General features: G+C 39.1%; 1 protein-coding gene and 1 long non-coding RNA gene across 2 annotated transcripts; both read right to left on the bottom strand.

Annotated features, from left to right (window-relative positions):
* Window positions 1-408: 408 nt before the first annotated feature.
* Window positions 409-1,266, bottom strand: LOC113032166 (hepcidin-like). Its single transcript, XM_026184869.2, has 3 exons — window positions 1,032-1,266; window positions 858-944; window positions 409-692 (listed from the first exon to the last, which is right to left on the bottom strand). Exons 1-3 carry the CDS (start codon window positions 1,113-1,115, stop codon window positions 600-602), a joined length of 264 nt encoding a protein of 87 aa, XP_026040654.2. The 5' UTR covers window positions 1,116-1,266; the 3' UTR covers window positions 409-599.
* Window positions 1,267-18,883: 17,617 nt separating this feature from the next.
* Window positions 18,884-19,607, bottom strand: LOC145431772 (uncharacterized). The gene is made up of 3 exons (XR_013912068.1): window positions 19,432-19,607; window positions 19,267-19,344; window positions 18,884-19,134 (listed from the first exon to the last, which is right to left on the bottom strand). It is a non-coding gene; the product is annotated as an uncharacterized LOC145431772 (long non-coding RNA).
* Window positions 19,608-20,438: the final 831 nt, after the last annotated feature.

Raw genomic sequence — 20,438 nt, 5'->3', positions numbered from 1 at the left:
GAACTTGTATAGAAAGTGTTTCTAGGAAACATTATCTAACACTTCTACATTCTTTAAAAAAAAGTATGCTTGGTTTAACTTTCAAATAACCAATGAACCAGTCCATCAGCTCAAAGCTATTGTACATTACTGCATTTTTGTCATAATTAGTGGTAAAATTGAATGATGATGAGATGCTCCCCACTCATATAATTACAAATATGGGAAAATATGCTCACTTTACTTTTGCTATCAATGGCTTGGCTCTATTAACAGGTTGTACCACATACGACATGGGCAAGAGTATGAGGCAACAACTCTTAACTGACATCAGCACAAAAACTGTACATCAGGAGCTTCATGTCACTGGTTTCCATTAATGTTTAATTCTTGTCAGACAGAAACAGAAACAGACAGCACATGTTGTAGTATAGTGACTCTGAACTTTTTAATATAATAACATACTGTAGTTCCAAATGCTTGGTACACTGTTCACTGTTACAGCAGGATGACCAGATGAAGAAACACTGTCAGACTTTAACAAATGCTAAGCAGTCAAATCATTTCATGTATAACAGTCTATACTTAGTGGTTGATGTGAGAATCGCAGGTAGATATTCTCAGAATCTGCAGCACAATCCACAGACACCAGCATTGCAGCAGCCGCAGCAAAAGCGACACTTCATGCCACGCTTCTGTCTGTGGTACGGCATCTGTGTGAAAGAGGAGAAGAGCAGAGAGTTTATCTTCAGCTGCAAGTCACTTCATTGTTTCTAATTTTATGAAAAGTTGTGAGTGCACAGTTTATTTTAAACATCTCCCTGCATTTGAGAGATCTCACAATTACTGTCTTCATTCATTTATTGAAGTAAACTCACCACCCATGAGTCAGCTGATACCTCCTGATGTTCAGCAGCTGGACTGTCAGTGCTCACAGCCTCTTGTAGCTCTTGCAGTTCTCGTATCTGTAGAGAAAGAAAACAGATCTTAGCATCTTCACAACAAATTCATGCAGAAGAAGCACATTACATGAATTTAACACAGTATGTAACCTCAGCAAATGTGGCAGAGCTCTGCTGAATGCAAATACACATGAGTGCAACGGCCACTGCAACTGCAACGCTGAACGTCTCCATCTTCAGGAGGTTTGAGTGGTTTAAGGTGGTCAGATCCTTTGACTCTCTCGTTGACTCTTGTCAGCTCCTTCGTGATGGTTGACTGAGGGAAACGGTGCTGGTATTTATACTCATTTGCTCCACTGCTGCCTCGTCACTTAGAGTACAGAAACTACTGTTCACACACAGAGAAACAAGCACTCAAAGTACAAAAGCTATGTCTGGAGCAGTCTTGCATCAGTGGGACTGGGAAATTCCACTGCATCGGAAATGGGAAATTATCCATGTTTGTTTCTTTGCTCTACAACTCCAAGTTTCTTTTTTCAAGCATCATTCTGATACTTTTATTGAAGAACCAAAATATGTACTATTTATATCATTATCATTGATACGTTGTTTCCCTATAATAACTTCAAAAATTTTAATGGCTCATGAAAGAATTCTTTAAACCAACCAAACGGATGAAAACAGATCAGGATCTCGAATGTTTATTTGCTGCAGATAATAACTTTTTAAATACTCAGATTCAATCCGTCAAACTGTGGATGTCATTTGTGAGTTCATTTAAGAATGATGAGATAAGCATATAACCAATATTCTGAAAGCACTGCATGACGTGTTGAGTCCTGTAGAAAATGCGCTTCTGTAGTTGAGTTAAAGAAAAGCTATAAACTCTTTCTTCTATGTTTAGATTTCATACCCAGTATAAAGTGCCTAATACAAGCACTGGATTTGTATTAGGCACTGGACTACTACTGGATTTACAGCTGTGTGTGAACCAGCAAAGACAGGCTTACATTTGCATAAACTAAGTTGTTATATTACATCTTAACTCTGTCTTAGTTGCTGGTTCTAATTTCTAAAACCTGTCAGACTCACAGTAAAAGTGCCTCATAGAACCATAGTGTAAGCAACATTTACAGTTACTGTACATAAAACAAAAGAAGGCCTACATCTAAACAGAATTATTATCTCTTAACTCTTCCTTGGCTGCTGTATTTATTTTCTGAAACCTGTCTGGTGTGCTGCTCAATGTTGTTTAAGCAGCTAGGACACGTTTTGTCGCTCATAACTCACAATGGTTCAGCCTGCTCTCACGGGTGAACTTGCAACACTCTGTATTCCCAGCATCTATGCTTGAGCCTGCAGCTTGGAAATTCCAAGTGAAAGGCAAGCCTGCATTTGCTTGTTCACCATAGTTTGTCCTCAAATACCAAAGCAAAAGGAAAGTAATGCTGATTCTTTGAGATATAATGACAAACACGCATAACACACAAAATTATTTTTTTTAAAGAAGATGGATATATAATGGTGCTGCAGTTGTTTGTATTGCAGTTGCTCACTATTGAGTCCATCCCTCCATCTATTAATCGATCCACCCTCTTATGGTGTTCCTATATTTAGCTTATTGTTGACAATTCATTGTGAATAGCTGTGTAATGGGTTTCATTTTAGGGCTTTTGCCTTTTGGTTCGGGGTCTGTGCACCTGCAAACCGTGAGTGGAGCAGCTCATTTATGTGCTGAAACACCTTGCGAATAAATCCAAGAATCTGTGTGTGTGTTTTTGTGTATACTGTATACTGTAAAGTAGCAGTACTAGTGCAGTGTCCAATGATGTGATAAATCATATGAGCATTCATAAGCCACCCGCTTTGTTTATTTTCCTGTTTACAACTTTTTCACCCCCACAGAAGCTAGTGCTATGGAAGCCCATTTCTGCCAAAAAAAAAAAGTATTCATAACTCAAAATTTCGACTCATTAACTCGAAATGTAGCTCAAAATTTTTAATTAATAAGTCGAAATCAGTAATCTACGTGAATGACGTCTTTTCCTTGTTACCTGGAAGCTGAAGCCCTCAGCTACAAATGCTACAGCTAAGCTACCAGTGTTACAGCCAGTCGTGAATGCACAAATTGCTGATTATTTTCAGCGTGACTTCACAAATGATGAAATCCTTGAGTTATTAGCGGAATCACATGGCGTTTCGATCAGCAAACGTACTCCTGAAAGCGCCAATTAGTTGTGATCCGGTTTTGAGTGTGCATTCCACGTAGATTGTTGATTGGCAGAGCTAACTCGAAATTTTGACTTACTTTTCTCAAAATTTGGAATTAATACATTGAAATTTTGAATTTATAAGTCGAAATTTCAAGAAAATGAGTCAAAATTTTGAGTTAATAAGTCGAAATCTTGAGAAAGATAACTTGAAATTCCAAGTTATGGATACTTTTTTTTTTGTGGCAGAAACGGGCTTCCATAAGTTTCAGTAGTCAGTAAAAGCACGGATAAAACAATCTACTGTCTGAAGCAAAAGTAACACCTGACACCTAACAGGATTCTGTTTGATTTTGTGCGAAAGACAAGAGCAAAATGTCAAGAGCCTGCAGTATGAGCCGATCCCTTAGCATACCCCCCCCCCCCTCCCCCGCCCCCCCTTTTCTCCTGTGGAGAGAGGCATTGGGAAAATATGTTTTAAAAGAACCACACATACACACACACACACACACACACGCACGCACACACTTATATTTGAGTGATTTTACAGTCATTGTTTTAATTGAATGAATTGAGCACACCAACTGTGAGTCAGCTAACATCTCCTTATGTTAGCTGACTCACAGTTGCAACTGGACTGTCATTGCTTGTTGCCCCCGATAGCTCTTGTGGCTGCTTAAAGAAAACCAGATGTTAGTGTCTTGGCTGCTCATTCATGAATTTAAGTCGGCCTGTTTCGGCAAATGTAGCAGAGCTCTCCTGAAGGGCCCCTGCAACTGCAACATGTTATGTCTTCATTTTCAGGAAGGTTGAATGGTTTATGTCGGTCAGATCCTCTGACTGGCTTCTGTCAGCTCCTTTGTGATGCTTGGCTGCGGTAAAAGGTGCTGGTATTTATACTCATTTGGTCCAAGGTGCCTCATTAGTCACAGTGTAGCATTTCACGACCAGCTTACATCAGCAGTACTCTTAAACTGCGCAGTGTTTTGCTCTGAAAGCATGTATCCTTCAGCAGTGTTGTACAGGAGGCTGTGCAGTGCTCAGGTCTGACCTAACAGGGTGGTATAATTTCATTCAGCTGTCTACATTGGCTATAAAATATATATATATTCTAAAAAGAAAAAAAAGAATTTAAACTGAATAGATAACAGCCTTTTCACCTCTTATGATGTTCATATATCTGTAACTGTATAAAAGGGCCCAAAGTTCACAGGACAATTCTATTTGAATTCTGATACAGGTGTTTGTAAGTTTATATAAGTTTATAAACTGTTCATTTAATATTTAACCTTCTGTTAGTTTGATCCAGCCCACTGTCTGGTGACATCATCCAGTTAGTAAGATGGCCAGTTTCATGTCGGACGAGCAGTGTTGGTCCGGTGGGGGTGCACTGATTCCTGTGGGATGTGATGTGTGCGTGAATGATAAAAAGCCACACACACCCCCCCTGTGATTACAACCACAGGAATTGAGCTGTAAGTATAAAGTGCTTCAAACCAAACCTCAAGTTCCTTCTTCCATACTTTTTGACAATTTGGCCTTAGGTGGTGTTCTGGCCGACACACCGGGGTGACCATATTTTTAAAGAGTGAATCAGTGCCACAACCGTGCCTATCCCTGATATCTCCACTCCAGTAACATTAATGGAGAGTTTCTTAGCATCTTTAGTACTCGATGATTTCTAAACACTTGTTGTACAATGTGCTACATGTCTGAGACAACATGCCTTTTGTCCTGTCTTCTTTCTCTCACCCCAACAGATGGCCGCCCCTCCCTGAGCCTGGTTCTGTTTGAGGTTTCTTCCTGTTAAAAGAGAGTTTTTCCTTCCACTGTCGCCAACATGCTTGCTCATAAGGGGGTCATATGATTGTTGGGTTTTTCTCTGCATTATTATTATTGTATCTTACATTCTTCCTTACAATGATGCTAGAAAGATGCGACTGTTATTGTGATTTGGCACTGTTTAAATAAAACTGAATTGAATTAAGACACACAAATATAAATGTGTGTGTTAATTATATTTATTTAATCTATATTTTTAAGCACCTTTAAAACAATGACTTATTGATGTTAGAAATTGATACACATATTAATGACTTTGGAGATATGTAACTTTGGTTTTTTTTTAATTTTCCTCTCACCTCTGATCTGACACTGAAGCGCTGCTGTTACCTTTCAGACAGAAGCAGACAGATGATTATAAGTTTCACTTTTTTTAACATTAAATATATATATATATATATATATATATATATATATATATATATATATATATATATATATATATATATATATACAGAATACATAGAGTTCAATTGATTACATTTGTTTTATTATTTATTTGATAATAGTTTACATGTTACTGGCACTTACTTTAATATACCACAGACTCAGACTGAGATAAAAACAACATAGCCTTTAGGAGCTGCGTGACATGTCGCAGACTCACCTGTGTGGACTCACCTGCAGGTCGAACTGAACATGCTTTGAAAGAAAAGATGCAGTTTGGTTCCTCTGAGGATGGAGGAAAAGGTCTGTCAGAGTCTTGCAGAGTAACTGCTTATATCTGCAGCGGAGTGGAGACGTCAGAGCAGGACGCCTCTTTACACACTCAACAATTATGCGATAAAATTTCACCCAAACTGCCAGTGTGTGTTTCATTTAAAACAGTTAATCTGTCATCAGCGCAGGTGAATGGAAATGTGTGTAATGTGTGTTTTAATTTACTGATCCACCCAGTCATTAAGCAAATGTTTATCTTTCGGTGGAGCACCTTGAATACTTCATGTTCCTCTTGTAGTCATGGAACAGTAAAGAGGTGGTTTGCACATATTTCTACATAAATACAACATTGCTCTTTGGTGTGTACTAAGAATAGAGAAAAATGAGAAAAAATGATCTGAAATGAAAGTGGAAATGTGAACACAATTCTGGAAGCATGATGGTCAATGTAACACTTCAATTCAACTTCCACTGGTCTCACTCAAAAATCATTCTGTTTAATCTCTGAACACAGACTGGATCATTTAGCAAGCTTTGTTCACCTACACAAACGCTGGACTTTTCTAGCAACATGTCTTAAAAATTGATTTATTTTTCCAGGGTTTAAAGGCACAGTCTGTAAAATCTCACCACTAGATGTCAGTAGACTGTAGATTGCAGTCAACTAAATTCTGTTTTCTTACTCCTCTCAAGTCAAGTGCATAATCCCAGTTCTGGTGGTTGCTGTAGAACAACCACATTAATCTATAATCAGTGTTGGGACTAACGCGTTATTAAGTAACGCCTTACAGTAACTACGTTATTATTGTGGTAACGAGCACGGTAACTAGTTATTATGCCAAAACCAGGAACGCGTTACTCGTTACTGGGATTTAGATAGGCTCGTTATTCGTTACTTCGTGTGGTGGCTATCGCGGAGCTTCCACAGATTCAATAACATTAGCAAGTGGTGGAAGCCAGCAGGTGGATGAAGGAAAAGGGAGGCAAGAGGAGAGACCTGAAGCAGCCGCCGGTCCGAGTATCAGGTGAACTGAACTTCAGGTAAGAAGTTATGACCTGCAGTCTATCTGAGTCACATAAACCAAGTTTAGGTGGAGTTTATTTTCGTTATGCTGACTTTTTCGTACTGCGTGCTAGCTAGCATGACGGAGTTTCTATACAGCTGGGTGGGTGCTATGTTACTGATGTTGAACTTTATTTTGTTCATAAGGTTAATTATTAGAGTTGCCAACCGTCCCGTAAAAACGGAATCGTCTGGTATTCAGAGAAAATATTACGGGTTTTGTATTGAGGTGAAAAGGAACAGTTTGTCCCGGACTTCAGCTACAATGAAAAAGACACAAAGCTGGAGTTATTCTGTGCTGCCTTGTCTTCTCTCATCCTCTGCCCCTCCCTCTCCTGTTGCTACTTCAATCATGAAACTGATCAATGATCAGCTGATCGGCTTTTCTCTCTTGTTTGTTTATCGCTCACTTTGCGCCAGAAAGAGGAAACCAGCGGATGTTGCGCTAAACAACAGCAGCACGTTTAAGCTTGATCAGCTGTTGTTAGAATTTATTTAATATTACTTTCTACTATCAGCTGATGTTTGCTGGAGCCACAGCTGTAAACCTGCTGGTCATGATGTCGGTTTGAATATGTGGTGAGAGGGAAACATGAAGATGAAACCAGGAGATGTCCTTACTGAATCATCAGAGCTGAACAGGTGATGGAGAAACAGGTTTACCTTTTAGGTGACATGAATGAGTTGAAGGGAAGTTATGAACTGTTTCTGAGAGACAAATAACACCAGGATCCTTTTTTTACTTAGCTGATAGCTGGTAACTGTGCAGGGGCGGGTCTAGCAAAGTGTGGCCAAGGGGGCATGTAGGGCATTAACAGGGAGAGGGGGGCACAAGGAAATACTTTTCTTTCTTATTCTCATTTAAAATGTCTAGCTTTTAAAAAAATAATTATCTGAGTCTTACAACAAATGATTGATAAATTGATGCATATATACCATCAAAACAGTGTACATCACTGTCACAACAGTGTTTGTTTTCATTCAAAGGCTTTATGATTTTTCCTATAATGGTGGGCCGGTCTCTAGTCAAATCCCCCGGGACGATTTTTTTTTGTCCCAGTCCAGCCCTGTATGCAGCTCATCTGCAGTCTGGTGTTACCTACATCTTCCTATTCAGAAGGCAGAATTTCCAAGTTCTGAGTACCATCGAAAGCACCACGACTGCAGTTTTTGTGTTGGATGTAAAAAGCAGGCTAGAATCATGCGGCGGTCAACGACGGTCCAGGCGTGGGATTTCTCTTGTGGAAATGTGCACATTATTTTTTCCTTTCTATTGGTAGGTGGCACAGTGCACTTATGGCAAGTAAGCAAGCTAGAATACTGGCAGTCTGGCTGGGTATCCAGTTACGGAAGCAACACATTAACAAGAGAATTCTGAGTAAAACCAAAGTTACTTTCCCTAGTAACTAGTTACTCTGAAAGTAACGAGTAACTTGAAGTAACTGAGTTACTTTTGATAGAAGTAACTAGTAATGTAACTAAGTTACTAATTTAAAGTAACTTACCCAACACTGTCTATAATGAGTGCATGCTGTCGGTGTACTGTGTTAGCTGGAGTCCACGTTTATTTACTCTGGAGGAGGCTGTAAATTTTTTTGAAAGGAGTACAGTACAAGTCTTTTTAGCACATGTAGTGAGAGTCAGAGAATAATAATACTGCAACAAATCAGGACATGATCTTTCATCGACTTCCATCAGGTTTGTTCAAAATGCAGTCAGAAGATATTTGAGCATCTGTGCAACCATTTCAACAAAGAAAACCATGCAGAATTACTGCACCATTTACTACACTTAATTCAGATATATCAGATAAAAAGAGGATAAATAATCGTAAAGAAACATTTGCATTTGCATAAAGTAATAACATTTCTATGAAAAAAGCTTTGTTCAAACTGGCTGCTACAGGTCAACAAGTCACATTTTGTCAGTTTTCATATGTTTTGTTTTTTTTGTTTCACTAAAGTTTGTAATATTAGGCAAGAAGATGGGTGAGCAAGAACAGAGAGAAAGAAGAAAAGTGAGAGTAAGAGCACGGGGGGGCTTAGGAGGCAGAAGGTAGTTATTACAAATTTATTCATTGTCAGTTCAACTGCATCATTTGTATTACAGTAACAAACAAATATTTCCTGTTACCTTTTTGTATCTCTGCATTGATTTTCTTTCTTTTACTGTACTTAAATTACCAGGCTGAAATGACAGAGTTTTGTTACATATTGTGTGAAATAGACAACATTTTAAAAACTTCACCAAACTAAGCTGCAGTTTCTGGAAACATGTTTAAACATTTGAAAAAACTGGACTGTCTGTGGGCAAAAACGCATGTGAACTGGAGGGTCAGCAGTAAATCTGAAGGTAAAATTAGAGTCGGAACACATCGCTGTTTATGTTATGATGTGATTTCGTGGCCTTCATTTAGCCTAAGGACACAAAAGCGTTGATATATTTTTATCCACCAGGGCATACTGTGAACCCAGCAACTTATGTGTGTGATCTCTTATCACTCTCCAACAGCTGGTATGACATTCACTCCTCCAGGTGGTTCCTCTTTTGGGGTACCCAGGATGTTTTCTGAACTAGGTAGAACAGAGTCGTGTTATTTTGCACCTCAGTCACAAAAAACCTTCAGAAAAAAACTGAAAGCTTTTGTCTCTCTGGGAGAATTTAACGCTCTTCATACTTTTAGAGCAAAGCTTCTGTTGCTAAACTAGACTTTGCATTATGTTCCTTGTTTGTTTTGACTTTCCGTATTTTTATCATTCCGTGTCTGTTTTTGACATGATGAATTTTGTAATTATTGTAACCTTACAATGATGACCCTTCTTAAAAAAAAGTCTCCTCAGAATTCATCTGAAGGGAATTCCTGCTTAAATTGAACAATTTTTTTTTCTTTTAAAATCCAAAGATCTGTCTGCATCTGTTCATGAGTACATAGGGAAGAAGCTGAACTTGGTAGTTCAGCTGAGCTATCCAGTATTTTCTTTATGTCAGCAGAAAAAAGACTAAAAGACTATTTCAAATGCTCATTGGCTCAAATTCATATATTAAACATTAACTATGACCACAGTTTGTGCTACAAAAGGCAGAATTTTAGCATGTCATTTCAACAAGCCTGCTTTTGCCTTAGCTTAGAGTTTAAGCTGGCACTATAAGGTTGATTCTACTCTGTTGTTGACACGAACAGCAGAAGACACCACACCCTGTTAGTCACTGCTGTTATACTATTTGAAGTTCACTGTCTCGAGCACATTCACAGTCGGTGGATTGTAATGTAGAGTCCCTGCAGTCAAGTCTGCACAGTCACAAACATTTGGTTGGTATGCAGATGTCTTCCCCGACCCTTGCGTTCAGCATCCAATAACAAAATTGGCATCACTTGAACCTAAATAGATCCTAACAGATTCACATATGCAGTAACATCAAAAGCTTCCCTCCTCTCTCCCTGGTATAGGTTATTATAGTAACCTGGGAATTATTACTGAGTCTACCACTGTTGACAGTGATGCTCACTCTTGATATTACTGACGTTTGATTTTCTCATGATAAGTAGTGTCATTCACCACTTTAAAACCTCAAGTAGATCAATTTCCTGTTAAGGTCCTTCCAGTTAAAAACCCCCCAAAACGTTTTATTTAGAGTTAAAATTAACATCTAATTTACAAGCATCTAATTATTCAGCAGTAGATGCTTCTAAATTAAGCATTTCCATGAAAATAGCACATTAGAATAAAGCACTCTGACCACATGTCTATGTCTGAACCACTTTCAGCATTTTGCTTTAAGACTTTTCCTTTTTAATGTTGATTTTTTAAAAGTTTTTGTAAGAAAAGCAGAGATCTGATATTGACTGCGCTTCTTGGCTAACTAAAAACTAAGACATTTGGATGTTGAGTGGCATCTACAAACCAACTGTATGACTTTATTCCAGGTGACTGTAGCAGTCAGATGATTTTTTTAAATAATAACAAATAAATGTCATCGCTAAACAGCTTTTTTATTACAACATATTAAAGAACACATGTACAACTATATTTTAGTGGTTGATGGAACTCTTTTTGAACTTTGTTAACACTGAGAAGATGGTGTGTGGTTTCCTGTTCACAAAGGTATACTAACCAATTAAGTTGTCATTGTTTAAAGACTATATGAAGACGGATGCATTATTCCCTTCACTGTAATAACCACATCTAGACTTCTCACTTTGTAGGACCTATGTTGTTTGTGGAGACATCAACATCTGTCCAAACTGCGGTTCAGTTTTTGCAGTCATACTTTAGTTTTGACCAGTTGACATCAGGGTTTCAGCCATGTTCGCCAGAACATCTTTACCAGTCACAGTGATTACATGCCATTATGTATGCCAAATTCTAGCTGTGATCGAAAGCCACAATATTTAAAAATTGGAAAAACAGAAAGAAAGAAAGTGTTTTTTCAACGATCACATTAGCTTCTTGGTTATTTTCTAAACGATGTCGATCCAATTTTAATAGCCTATTGGAAGAAAGCCATTAGCTTACTAAAGAGTGTATTCTTTGACTTAACGCCAGACTTCTAATTTGATCCATCTGTAAGAAAAATACTTCAATAAATGTTCTGTGTTTGTTGGAAGTTAGACAAAATTCAAGTGCCTATCAAGATCATAACTGATACAACATTTACAGCTGGTGTTTATTATTGCTGCATGTCACACAGGTCAGACCACAATAAGTTAAGTGAATGTCAGAGTGCTGAGGTGAGTGATTGATTGGTTAAATATCGGTGTGTTACAGACATTCTTTCTATGAAGAAGTATTAGGGCCACATTAAGAAAAAAATGTATTTGTTCAGTTTGCGAATAAAGTCAAAATTATGATATTAAGCTCAATACTATTTTGAAAAATAAGTCGAAATGTGGAGATCAAAGTTGTTGTTTGAAAGTGGGAAACAAACGGCCTCAGTGCAAGAAATAAGTTCTAATAGTGACCAGTAGAAAACCACCACACTCACACTGAAAATAGGCTACACAAGCCTTATTTTTCTTTGAAGCAGACTAGTGGGCTGAAGGCGTAGTTCTGAAGCCACCACAGTCAAAGTAATGTACTTGGTTACAAACAGGAAAAGGTGGTCACTCAGAAGAACAAGCAGGCAATCACATATCAGTCTTGCATCTTCCCGAGAAAGGCTTTTCACCCACCTTAACCTGCCTTGCGTCAGTACGGAGTGATTCTACACCAGATCCTGCGAATACCACTCTAGAGCTCTTCCTCTCCAGATTCAAGTGACTTCTTCTGGTTGCTCACTTCCTAATTACCGAGTAGGCTTTTCCTCCTTAAAATCCTGTGATGTGCAGTCTTCATTCCAATCTGCAGATGTCGCTGTGCGGCGTTCAGGAGAAAGCTTAGACATGGATACGGGGGTGGAATAAGAAACCAGAAAAAGGATAGCTTTGTTTTTGTTCTTTTATGACTGTAGTAACATGTGAGTTTGCTCCGAATGGCTGCGCTTGAGACTTTCCATTACAACTCCCTAAATCCACCGGTCCAACAGTTTCCAATCCAGGCTTTAAGTACAACAAATCCACGTAAATCTTAATTAAAATGAATCCTCCTTCCGGTACAACTTCAAAAGCAAAACCATTCGGGCCAGGTTAAAACTATTTTCTTTTAAAATGTCATTTTCCCTCACCAGAGTCTCCAAGTTTAACCAGCTTCCCTGCTACAACTGTGTCCTACAACCTTCTCCCTTCCTGTTTCTCTCTCTCAATTCCTCTTTCTCTCCCCTTTATAGAGAAGGGCTCAAATCATCATCAATCAACTACTCCCTGTACTCAACTCCAAATAGCTGGCAGACATATTTCACCATGCCACTTTCTCCAACACTACACCCTATATAAAATGTCTTGCATAGATGAGTTAGAGAAATCGTACTTTAGAATCAGTTTGAGTTGCAATTAAATAATTTCTCTCTTAGCACATAAACACAGTGTGGTGATAAGTATAAGGTTGTTGAAAAGATGGTGCAGAGAGGTGCATCAAGTCAGACGGATAAACCACACAAACTCGGAAATGTTGGCTGGATTTGTACAAAATGAAACAGCTGGAAGTGGACATATGCAAGGATACTGATGGTTACATCCACGTGCAATAAAGAGAAAGTATCACAGGACACAATAAGACAGCTGATCAAGTTGTTTCACCAACTAGCTAACACAATGCATTTTGTTGAGGGTAATCTCTCCTTATACACTGCCTCCAGAATTAAAGTGTAGCTTTGTCCCTAATGCTACTGCTTAGGAAGTGAAGGACAAGAAACTTATTTTTAAAGCAAAAGTAATATTCAAATAATTGATTTTAGCTAGCTAAGAAATCTATCATTAGATTCTCAGTTTTTGGGACAGTATTAGGCAGGCCCTAATATTTTGAAAATTGAAATGTTTACAATTTTTTGATTATATTAATCAATTTAAAACTTATTTCTCATCCTAGTTCAGATGACCAACTACTGACAACCTGGACAGTGGTTGGTCATCTGAACCCTGTGAAGCAGGGAAGTGAAAAAAAAAGCAAAAGATAGATATTCCTTTGTGCACCTGTTTTATATTTTGTAATTTTGGATAAACAAAAATGTTAAAAATACATGAGACGCACCAAAGGAAAGTCTTGTTAGTCTAATGACGTGACATCACAGAAAAACTAAAAATATAAGACATGTTTAGAAAAGAAGCGTTTAGCTAACATGACTGGACTGCGACTGGATCTCATCCCTCTTGAGCTGTTGTGGGAACAGAATGATAAGGTAACCAAAACATGTCAATCAAAGCTGTCCAACTTATAGAATAGAATAGAATAGAATTCAACTTTATTGTCATTGCACATGCACAGGTACAGGGCAACGAAATGCAGTTTGCATCCATCCAGAAGTGCTTTAGTGATATAGATATATTACAATATATATTAGCAATAATATAGATATGTGAGTATATTACAGAAATGGGTCTATTATGGTATGTTATAATGTACACGGTATGAAGTATGTTGTGAATATTCTATAACTATAAGTATGTACAGGCTGTAGTGAGTACAAGCTATGTACAGGCTATGAACAGGATATAAATATGAAAAACTATACAGAATATGAAATAAATAACTTTACAGAATCTGAGATATACAGCTATACAGAATGGGAACTATGCAAGTTGTAAACAGTTGTAGGATTAAAGATTATCGAATGTACAGAATGATTATTTACACAGAGCTATACAGTAGTGCAGTTAAGATAAGTGAGGGTGTAGATAGTTTCTACAGAGGCTATATAAAGTGCTAGTGGTTGTGAGTGGTGGTTCAGTCCATGTTATTATTGTGTGTTTGAGGGTACAGTTGTCCATTGTGGGTGTGTGTATGTTCAGTCCATGAGTTTAACGTGGGTCAGATGTCAGGAGGCAGAGTTCAGGAGTCTGACAGCTGTGGGGAAGAAGCTGTTCCGGTACCTGGTGGTCTTAGTCCGGAGGCTCCTGTAGCGCCTCCCAGAGGGCAGGAGGGTGAAGAGTCCATGCGATGGGTGACTGGGGTCTTTGATGATTTTCCCAGCCCTTTTCAGACACCGCTTCCTGTAGATGTCTTTTATGGCAGGAAGTGGTGCTCCGGCGATGCGCTGGGCAGTTTTCACGACCCTCTGCAACCCCTTCCGGTCCGAGGCAGAGCAGTTCCCGTACCAGACTGTTATACAGTTGGTCAGGATGCTCTCGATGGTGCAGCGATAGAAGTTCACCAGGATGTCTGAGGACAGGTGGTTCTTCCTCAGAGTCCTCAAGAAGAAGAGGCGCTGGTGAGCCTTCTTGACCAGCTTGGAGCAGTTGGTCGTCCAGGTGAGATCCTCGGAGATGTGGACTCCCAGGAACTTGAAGCTGCTCACACGCTCCACAGCCGTCCCCTTAATGTGGATGGGTGGATGTGGGTCAGCATTCCTCCTGTAGTCCACGATGAGCTCCTTGGTCTTCTCGGTGTTAAGCAGCAGGTTGTTTCTGTCGCACCACTCAGCCAGACGATCCACCTCCTCCCTGTAGGCGGCCTCATCGTTGTCACTGATGAGGCCAATCACCGTGGTGTCATCTGCAAACTTAATGATGGTGTTGGAACCATCAGCAGGTCTGCAGTCGTGGGTGAAGAGGGAGTAGAGGAAAGGGCTCATCACACAGCCTTGTGGTACACCGGTGTTCATTGTGATGGTAGATGAGCAGTGGTTATCCAGCTGGACATGTTGGGGGCGGTTGGTCAGGAAGTCCAGTAACCATTTGCAGATGAGGGAACTGATACCCAGATCTGTCAGTTTCCTGATGAGTTGTGAGGGGTGGATTGTATTGAATGCTGAACTGAAGTCTATAAACAGCATTCTGGCGTAGGTGTTGTTGTTGTCCAGGTGTGAGAGGACAGAGTGCATTGCGATGGAGACTGCATCCTCTGTGCTCCTGTTCTGGCGGTATGCGAATTGGTGGGGGTCCAGGGTGGGGGGGAGACAGGATTTGAAGTGTGCTAGGACCAGTCGCTCTAAGCACTTAGTGATGATGGGGGTGAGTGCTACTGGGCGGTAATCATTGAGGCAAGATGGGTTGGAGTTTTTGGGTATCGGGACGATGGAGGTGGATTTGAAGCAGGCCGGTACCACAGCGTGGGCCAAGGACAGATTGAATATGTCTGTGAGCACTCCTGCAAGCTCCCCAGAACACGCTCTGAGAACACGCCCGGGGATGCCATCAGGGCCTGCAGCCTTGTGGACATTGATCCTGCTCAGCACCGCTCCTACATCGGTGGGGGAGAGAGTCAGAGGTTGGTGGTCTGGCGTCATGTCTGCTTTGGTTGTGGTTGTGGGGTTCCCTCGCTCAAAACGAGCATAAAAGTTGTTGAGCTCGTTGAGGAAGGAGACATCAGAGGATGCGGGGGAGGGTTTGGTGGTCCTGTAGTCTGTGATGGTCTGGAGTCCTTGCCACATGCGTCGGGGGTTGGAGTTGGAGAAGTGTTCTTCTACCTTCTTTTTGTAATGGTGTTTGGCTTTTTTGATGCCCTTCTTTAGATTAGCCCTGGCTGTACTGTAGGCGTGTGCATCTCCTGACCTAAAGGCAGTGTTGCGGGCCTTCAGGAGGAGACGAACATCCCGGTTCATCCAAGGCTTCTGGTTGGGGTACATGGTGATCCGTTTCTGGGTGGTGACACTGTCTGTGGTTTTGGAGATGTAATCCAGTACAGATTAGGCGTACTGGTCCAGGTCTGTGTGGGTGAACATATTCCAGTCTGTGTTTTTAAATCTGTCCTGGAGCACTGCGTCTGTCCCCTCTGGCCACACTTTAATTGTCCTCACAGCAGGTTTCACACGTTGGATGAGTGGTGAATACCGAGGTGTGAGGAACAGGGAGAGATGGTCCGATTGTCCAATGTGGGGGAGGGGTCAGAGCTGCTTCAGGATGCATGGAGTAGAATTTCTCCAGATGACCTCAACAAACTGACAGCTAGAATGCCAAAGATCTGCAGGTCTGCTTAAGGTTCTTTAAGATAGCAAAGTCTGAAAGATTATTATTAGTTTGAGTTAAATCATGATAAAAATTCTAGTATTTTCTGAAGGACCACAGACTTTTGAGTATATAAATGTCAAGGAAACCCACCAAACCAAGTTTGTTACTGCTCAGGAAGTCCTGTTGTGCAGGGCAAAATTGCCTTCACGTGTATTTCCATCAGCAATGACGAGATGGGACCATATAACCATATTCTGTTGTTTATCACTATGATAATTGTTAGCTAATTTCATTCAGTTTACTTGCTATTTAATGATAATTTGTTAGTTGCTATAGCTACTGTTGGGTTTAAACATGTGCACTACTAATTAATTAGTATATGACTTACTTTCAGCAAGATCTGCTGATGTACTTAAGTGCCAATGCTTGAATGGGGAATTCAGTGTGCAGTCCAATGGTAAGATATGCTTATTAGACTTTGTACATCGGCCTTTCTTTAAAATGACGATTTTCTGCTTTCATTATGTTTTCCAAAATACCTTGTACATGAGGAACGGGCCTAAATTGTTTTTGGCCTAATGATGATGACTGAAATATTATTTAGTAACTTAACTAGGCCTGCAGTCGCCACAGGTATATGTTTATCTCCACATTTTAGTTATTCAAGTTAAATAACATTTATATATAAAGCAAGCACAAATAACACAAATATATTTAAGCATTATATTGTAGTAATGTTTAGTTAGTAAGTTTGTTATTTATAGACGGGAAAGATCTGCACATTTATTAAGAAAATATTTGGATGATGCAGTTACACGATTGTAAATAGATCACAGACTGCAAAATTAACCAAAGCCGGAAACATCTGCAAAAGTTTACATACCATGAACAGTGGCTCTTCAATCATACTTTTTAATTTCTTGTCTATGAAAGTACATTTTACACGTCAAAAGAAAATGACAACTGGCTTTTTTAAAATTTTATTTTAAAAGAATTTTAACAATGTGGCATGAATTGATCTGTCATTGTAAATGCCCCTTCACATACCACTACAAAGGATTATAAGCACTGTGGGCTTTCTACATTCTTACTGTAGCTGTTTCACTGCTGTGCTTACAAATATTGCATCTTTTGCAATAACTCAAATCCCAAACTACAGTCACGTTTACTGAAAAGCCTTCTGAATTCTGTGCTTGTCTCAGAAACAACAAACTGTACTATGTATACATTCACAATTTATCTTTATCTTTATACCTTTATACCTCTCATTGCATTACCGACTACAAATATTTTTTCCAACATTTTCAAAATAACACTTTTTTGGACTATCATGTCATTTATCAGTCTTCATTTTCATCTCAAATATGTGAAACTGTGCCCGTACTTTTTTCCATGTTAATTTGAGATGGAATGAACCATTAGTGTCATATTTTGGATCAAGGTTTTTTGTTTTTCTCAAATTTCCTTACACACACACACACACACACACACACACACACACACACACACACACACACACACACACACACACACACACGTATGTATTAAAGAAGCTTATGCATAAATTCCCTTAGGATGATTTATGGTATCTGATGTTTGTGACATAACTGGTCTACTCCAATCCACAGGCCAATCAGCATTCATGGCGCGTACTTTAAATCTCATTGTGCGTTAGTCGTTCTCATTGGCAGATGCCTTTGTCCAGTCCACCTCCTCCTCATCCCCACCTCTCATCACTCAGGGTCCTCTGAAGCCTCCATCTTAATCTCCACTACCAGGGTCTAGACTCCAGGGGTCCTGCTCTAATTCCTACTACCGCTGGGGTTCTGTTCCGTGGCGACGGGCCATCGGAGTCTGACTGCCAAATACCTCTGTCTAAATTCTGTATATCAAAAAAATCATGTTCACTCTCTTTGTTGAACTATCTTTGTGCTATGTTCATTGACCTAGTTCATTCCATTCCTGCAAAGACTTCCTTAGTTAGCATTAGCTGCTGCTCAGGTTCCCTTTATGTGTGCTATTTTTATGAGCAGTCATGCTTGCAGTGACTGTACTCTTACAGTTGAATGTCTGCATGTGAGTTTTTTATGGGGTATCTGTAAATTTGCTGTGTTTTGCAGAAAATACCCTGGGTTACACGTTCACCCTTACATACCTTATTAGTCAAATAACTGTCACCAAGAGCCATTACACCAATGCTAATTCTTCTTTTGCTGAAAAATAAAACAGTTTTTATCAGCATTCAGCAGTAGTGACCTGAAAAAAGTACGTTCAGGTAGTTGTTTCAATTTGGTGTAGCAAATTTGTTTTGAATCTAACTGATACTGATATTGTTTTGATAGTCTGATATTCTGATATTACCTGCTTGCTTAGCATGCTAGCTTGCTAATTAGTTAATACAGAGTTTGCTTTAAGCTAGTGTTCCTGAAATTATATATTATTTTGTACTACAAGCTCGAGCTGACTAATACAAAAACAAACAGATCAATTAATTACTGTATAACTGACTTTCTGCGAGACTTGGAGAAGTATAGCTAGCTGAAGATGCTTTGTTAAGCTATTGCTTATATAATTTTGTTTTTAGCTATAGCTGCTATATTTTTCCAATTATTCCAAACTACGTACCTTAACTGGAGTTTAAATATTTAACTAATTTATTTAAGGTGTTTATCAGTGAGGTAACTCTTTTTTTTTAACATATACGTTATAGAAAAAATTCTGTAGACATACAAAATAACACTGAAATGTATTATAGTAATGCTACATTTTATTATTCAGGCATTTATTTTTGCAAGCAATTCATGTTACACAGTTGTGCATAGATAGACAGTTGTGCATGGGTAAAAACAGCTGCATTTTTTTTTTTAACAATTTAAAGTTGTCAGCTGATAAAAGGAGTAAAACCAAATCAAGTTAGGCATAGCAGCACCTCCAGCAGACTTTGCCATTACAGCACCTGCCGCAAAAGATACCACGCTTTTGTCTTCCATTATGCAGCATCTATGTAAAAGACAAGAAACATGAGCACAGTGTTCATCTTCAGCCTTACAGCTCACTCTTGTTTGTGCTCTGTAGCTCCCTGCTGGGCACTTTTAAATTAGCCCAATGATTCATTCAAATATCCCTGCTCACCTTCCACGAGTTCACTGATATCTCTTCAGGTTCTGCAGCTGGATTGTCAGTGTTCATTAGCTCCACCAGCAATTGCTCCTATTAATGAGTTGTCATGTTTAGAGCGAGAAAATTTACTACACAATAGAGTTATTAATACTGTAATAGTAAAGGTTAATTTCTTACTTCAACAACAGGGACAGCAGAGCTCCTCAGAATACACATAATTGTGACCACAATGGCTACTGTAACTGCAGCTGTCAGTGTCTTCATCTTAAGAGGTTTTAGCTTAAACTTCTTGCTCTTCTCTGATGTTTTGATGTCTCTTGTTGTCAGCTCTTTGAGATTTTCTGATCCGATGGCTGAGTATAGAAAAAGTGCCAGTATTTATATCCCCTCAGGCTTTTGTTGCCTCATAACTGGCACCATACACGAGACGCTCGGGAAAATGGGTGAAAAATTTCCAAAGACTGGTAAATTTGGAATTTCTTCATGTTTTACTCGTGTCTGCTCAATCATTAACTTCTTTCTGACTGTCATGTCTGTGAAAAATGAACCTAACTGCAGACTCTGTTCATTGGACTGCTATCTTAACAATTACTGCAGTTTTTGCAATGACTAAAATCCCTGGCTTCACTGTGTCAAAGCCTTTTGACCTGTGTGCTTGACTACAATGTCATGGTCAACAAATGATGAAATGTTTTTTGATAAAGCAGGAGCTTGACTTATCTTTGAACCTCTGCTGAATATACTATCAGCCACATAATAAAGCTTTTACCACATCTCTGACATTAACAGCATGACGTAAAGAATAAAGTTCACTTTTCCGAGATTAATGAATACGTAAACTACTGATAAACAAAAAGACAAAAGAATTGACAAAAAGAATTTTGCATTAAAGTTCGGGATTTGTAATTTAAGATTGGATACTCTGTTTGATAAAAGTATAAATCTGTATATGAATGTCTACATTTTTCTTGAAGTTGGGTCCTTTGTGAATTCACCATTTTAAATGTTATCAGTGATATAACAACGAAACTATAGCGGAATATGTTACATGAACCATAAAAGATTGAAACCATATTATGTATTTAGAAGTATGGGATTATGGAAAGTAGCAATAGGACATAAATAACAGATATTCAAACGCTTGTTTGTAGCCTACATGTGGGTGATTACCAAATCCACCAGAA

This window comes from Astatotilapia calliptera, chromosome 11, assembly GCF_964374335.1.
Source record: "Astatotilapia calliptera chromosome 11, fAstCal68.1, whole genome shotgun sequence".
In the NCBI taxonomy this organism is placed as follows: domain Eukaryota; kingdom Metazoa; phylum Chordata; class Actinopteri; order Cichliformes; family Cichlidae; genus Astatotilapia; species Astatotilapia calliptera.
Note: the sequence above shows the minus strand (reverse complement) of the source record. Positions and strands in the feature narration are given on the sequence as shown.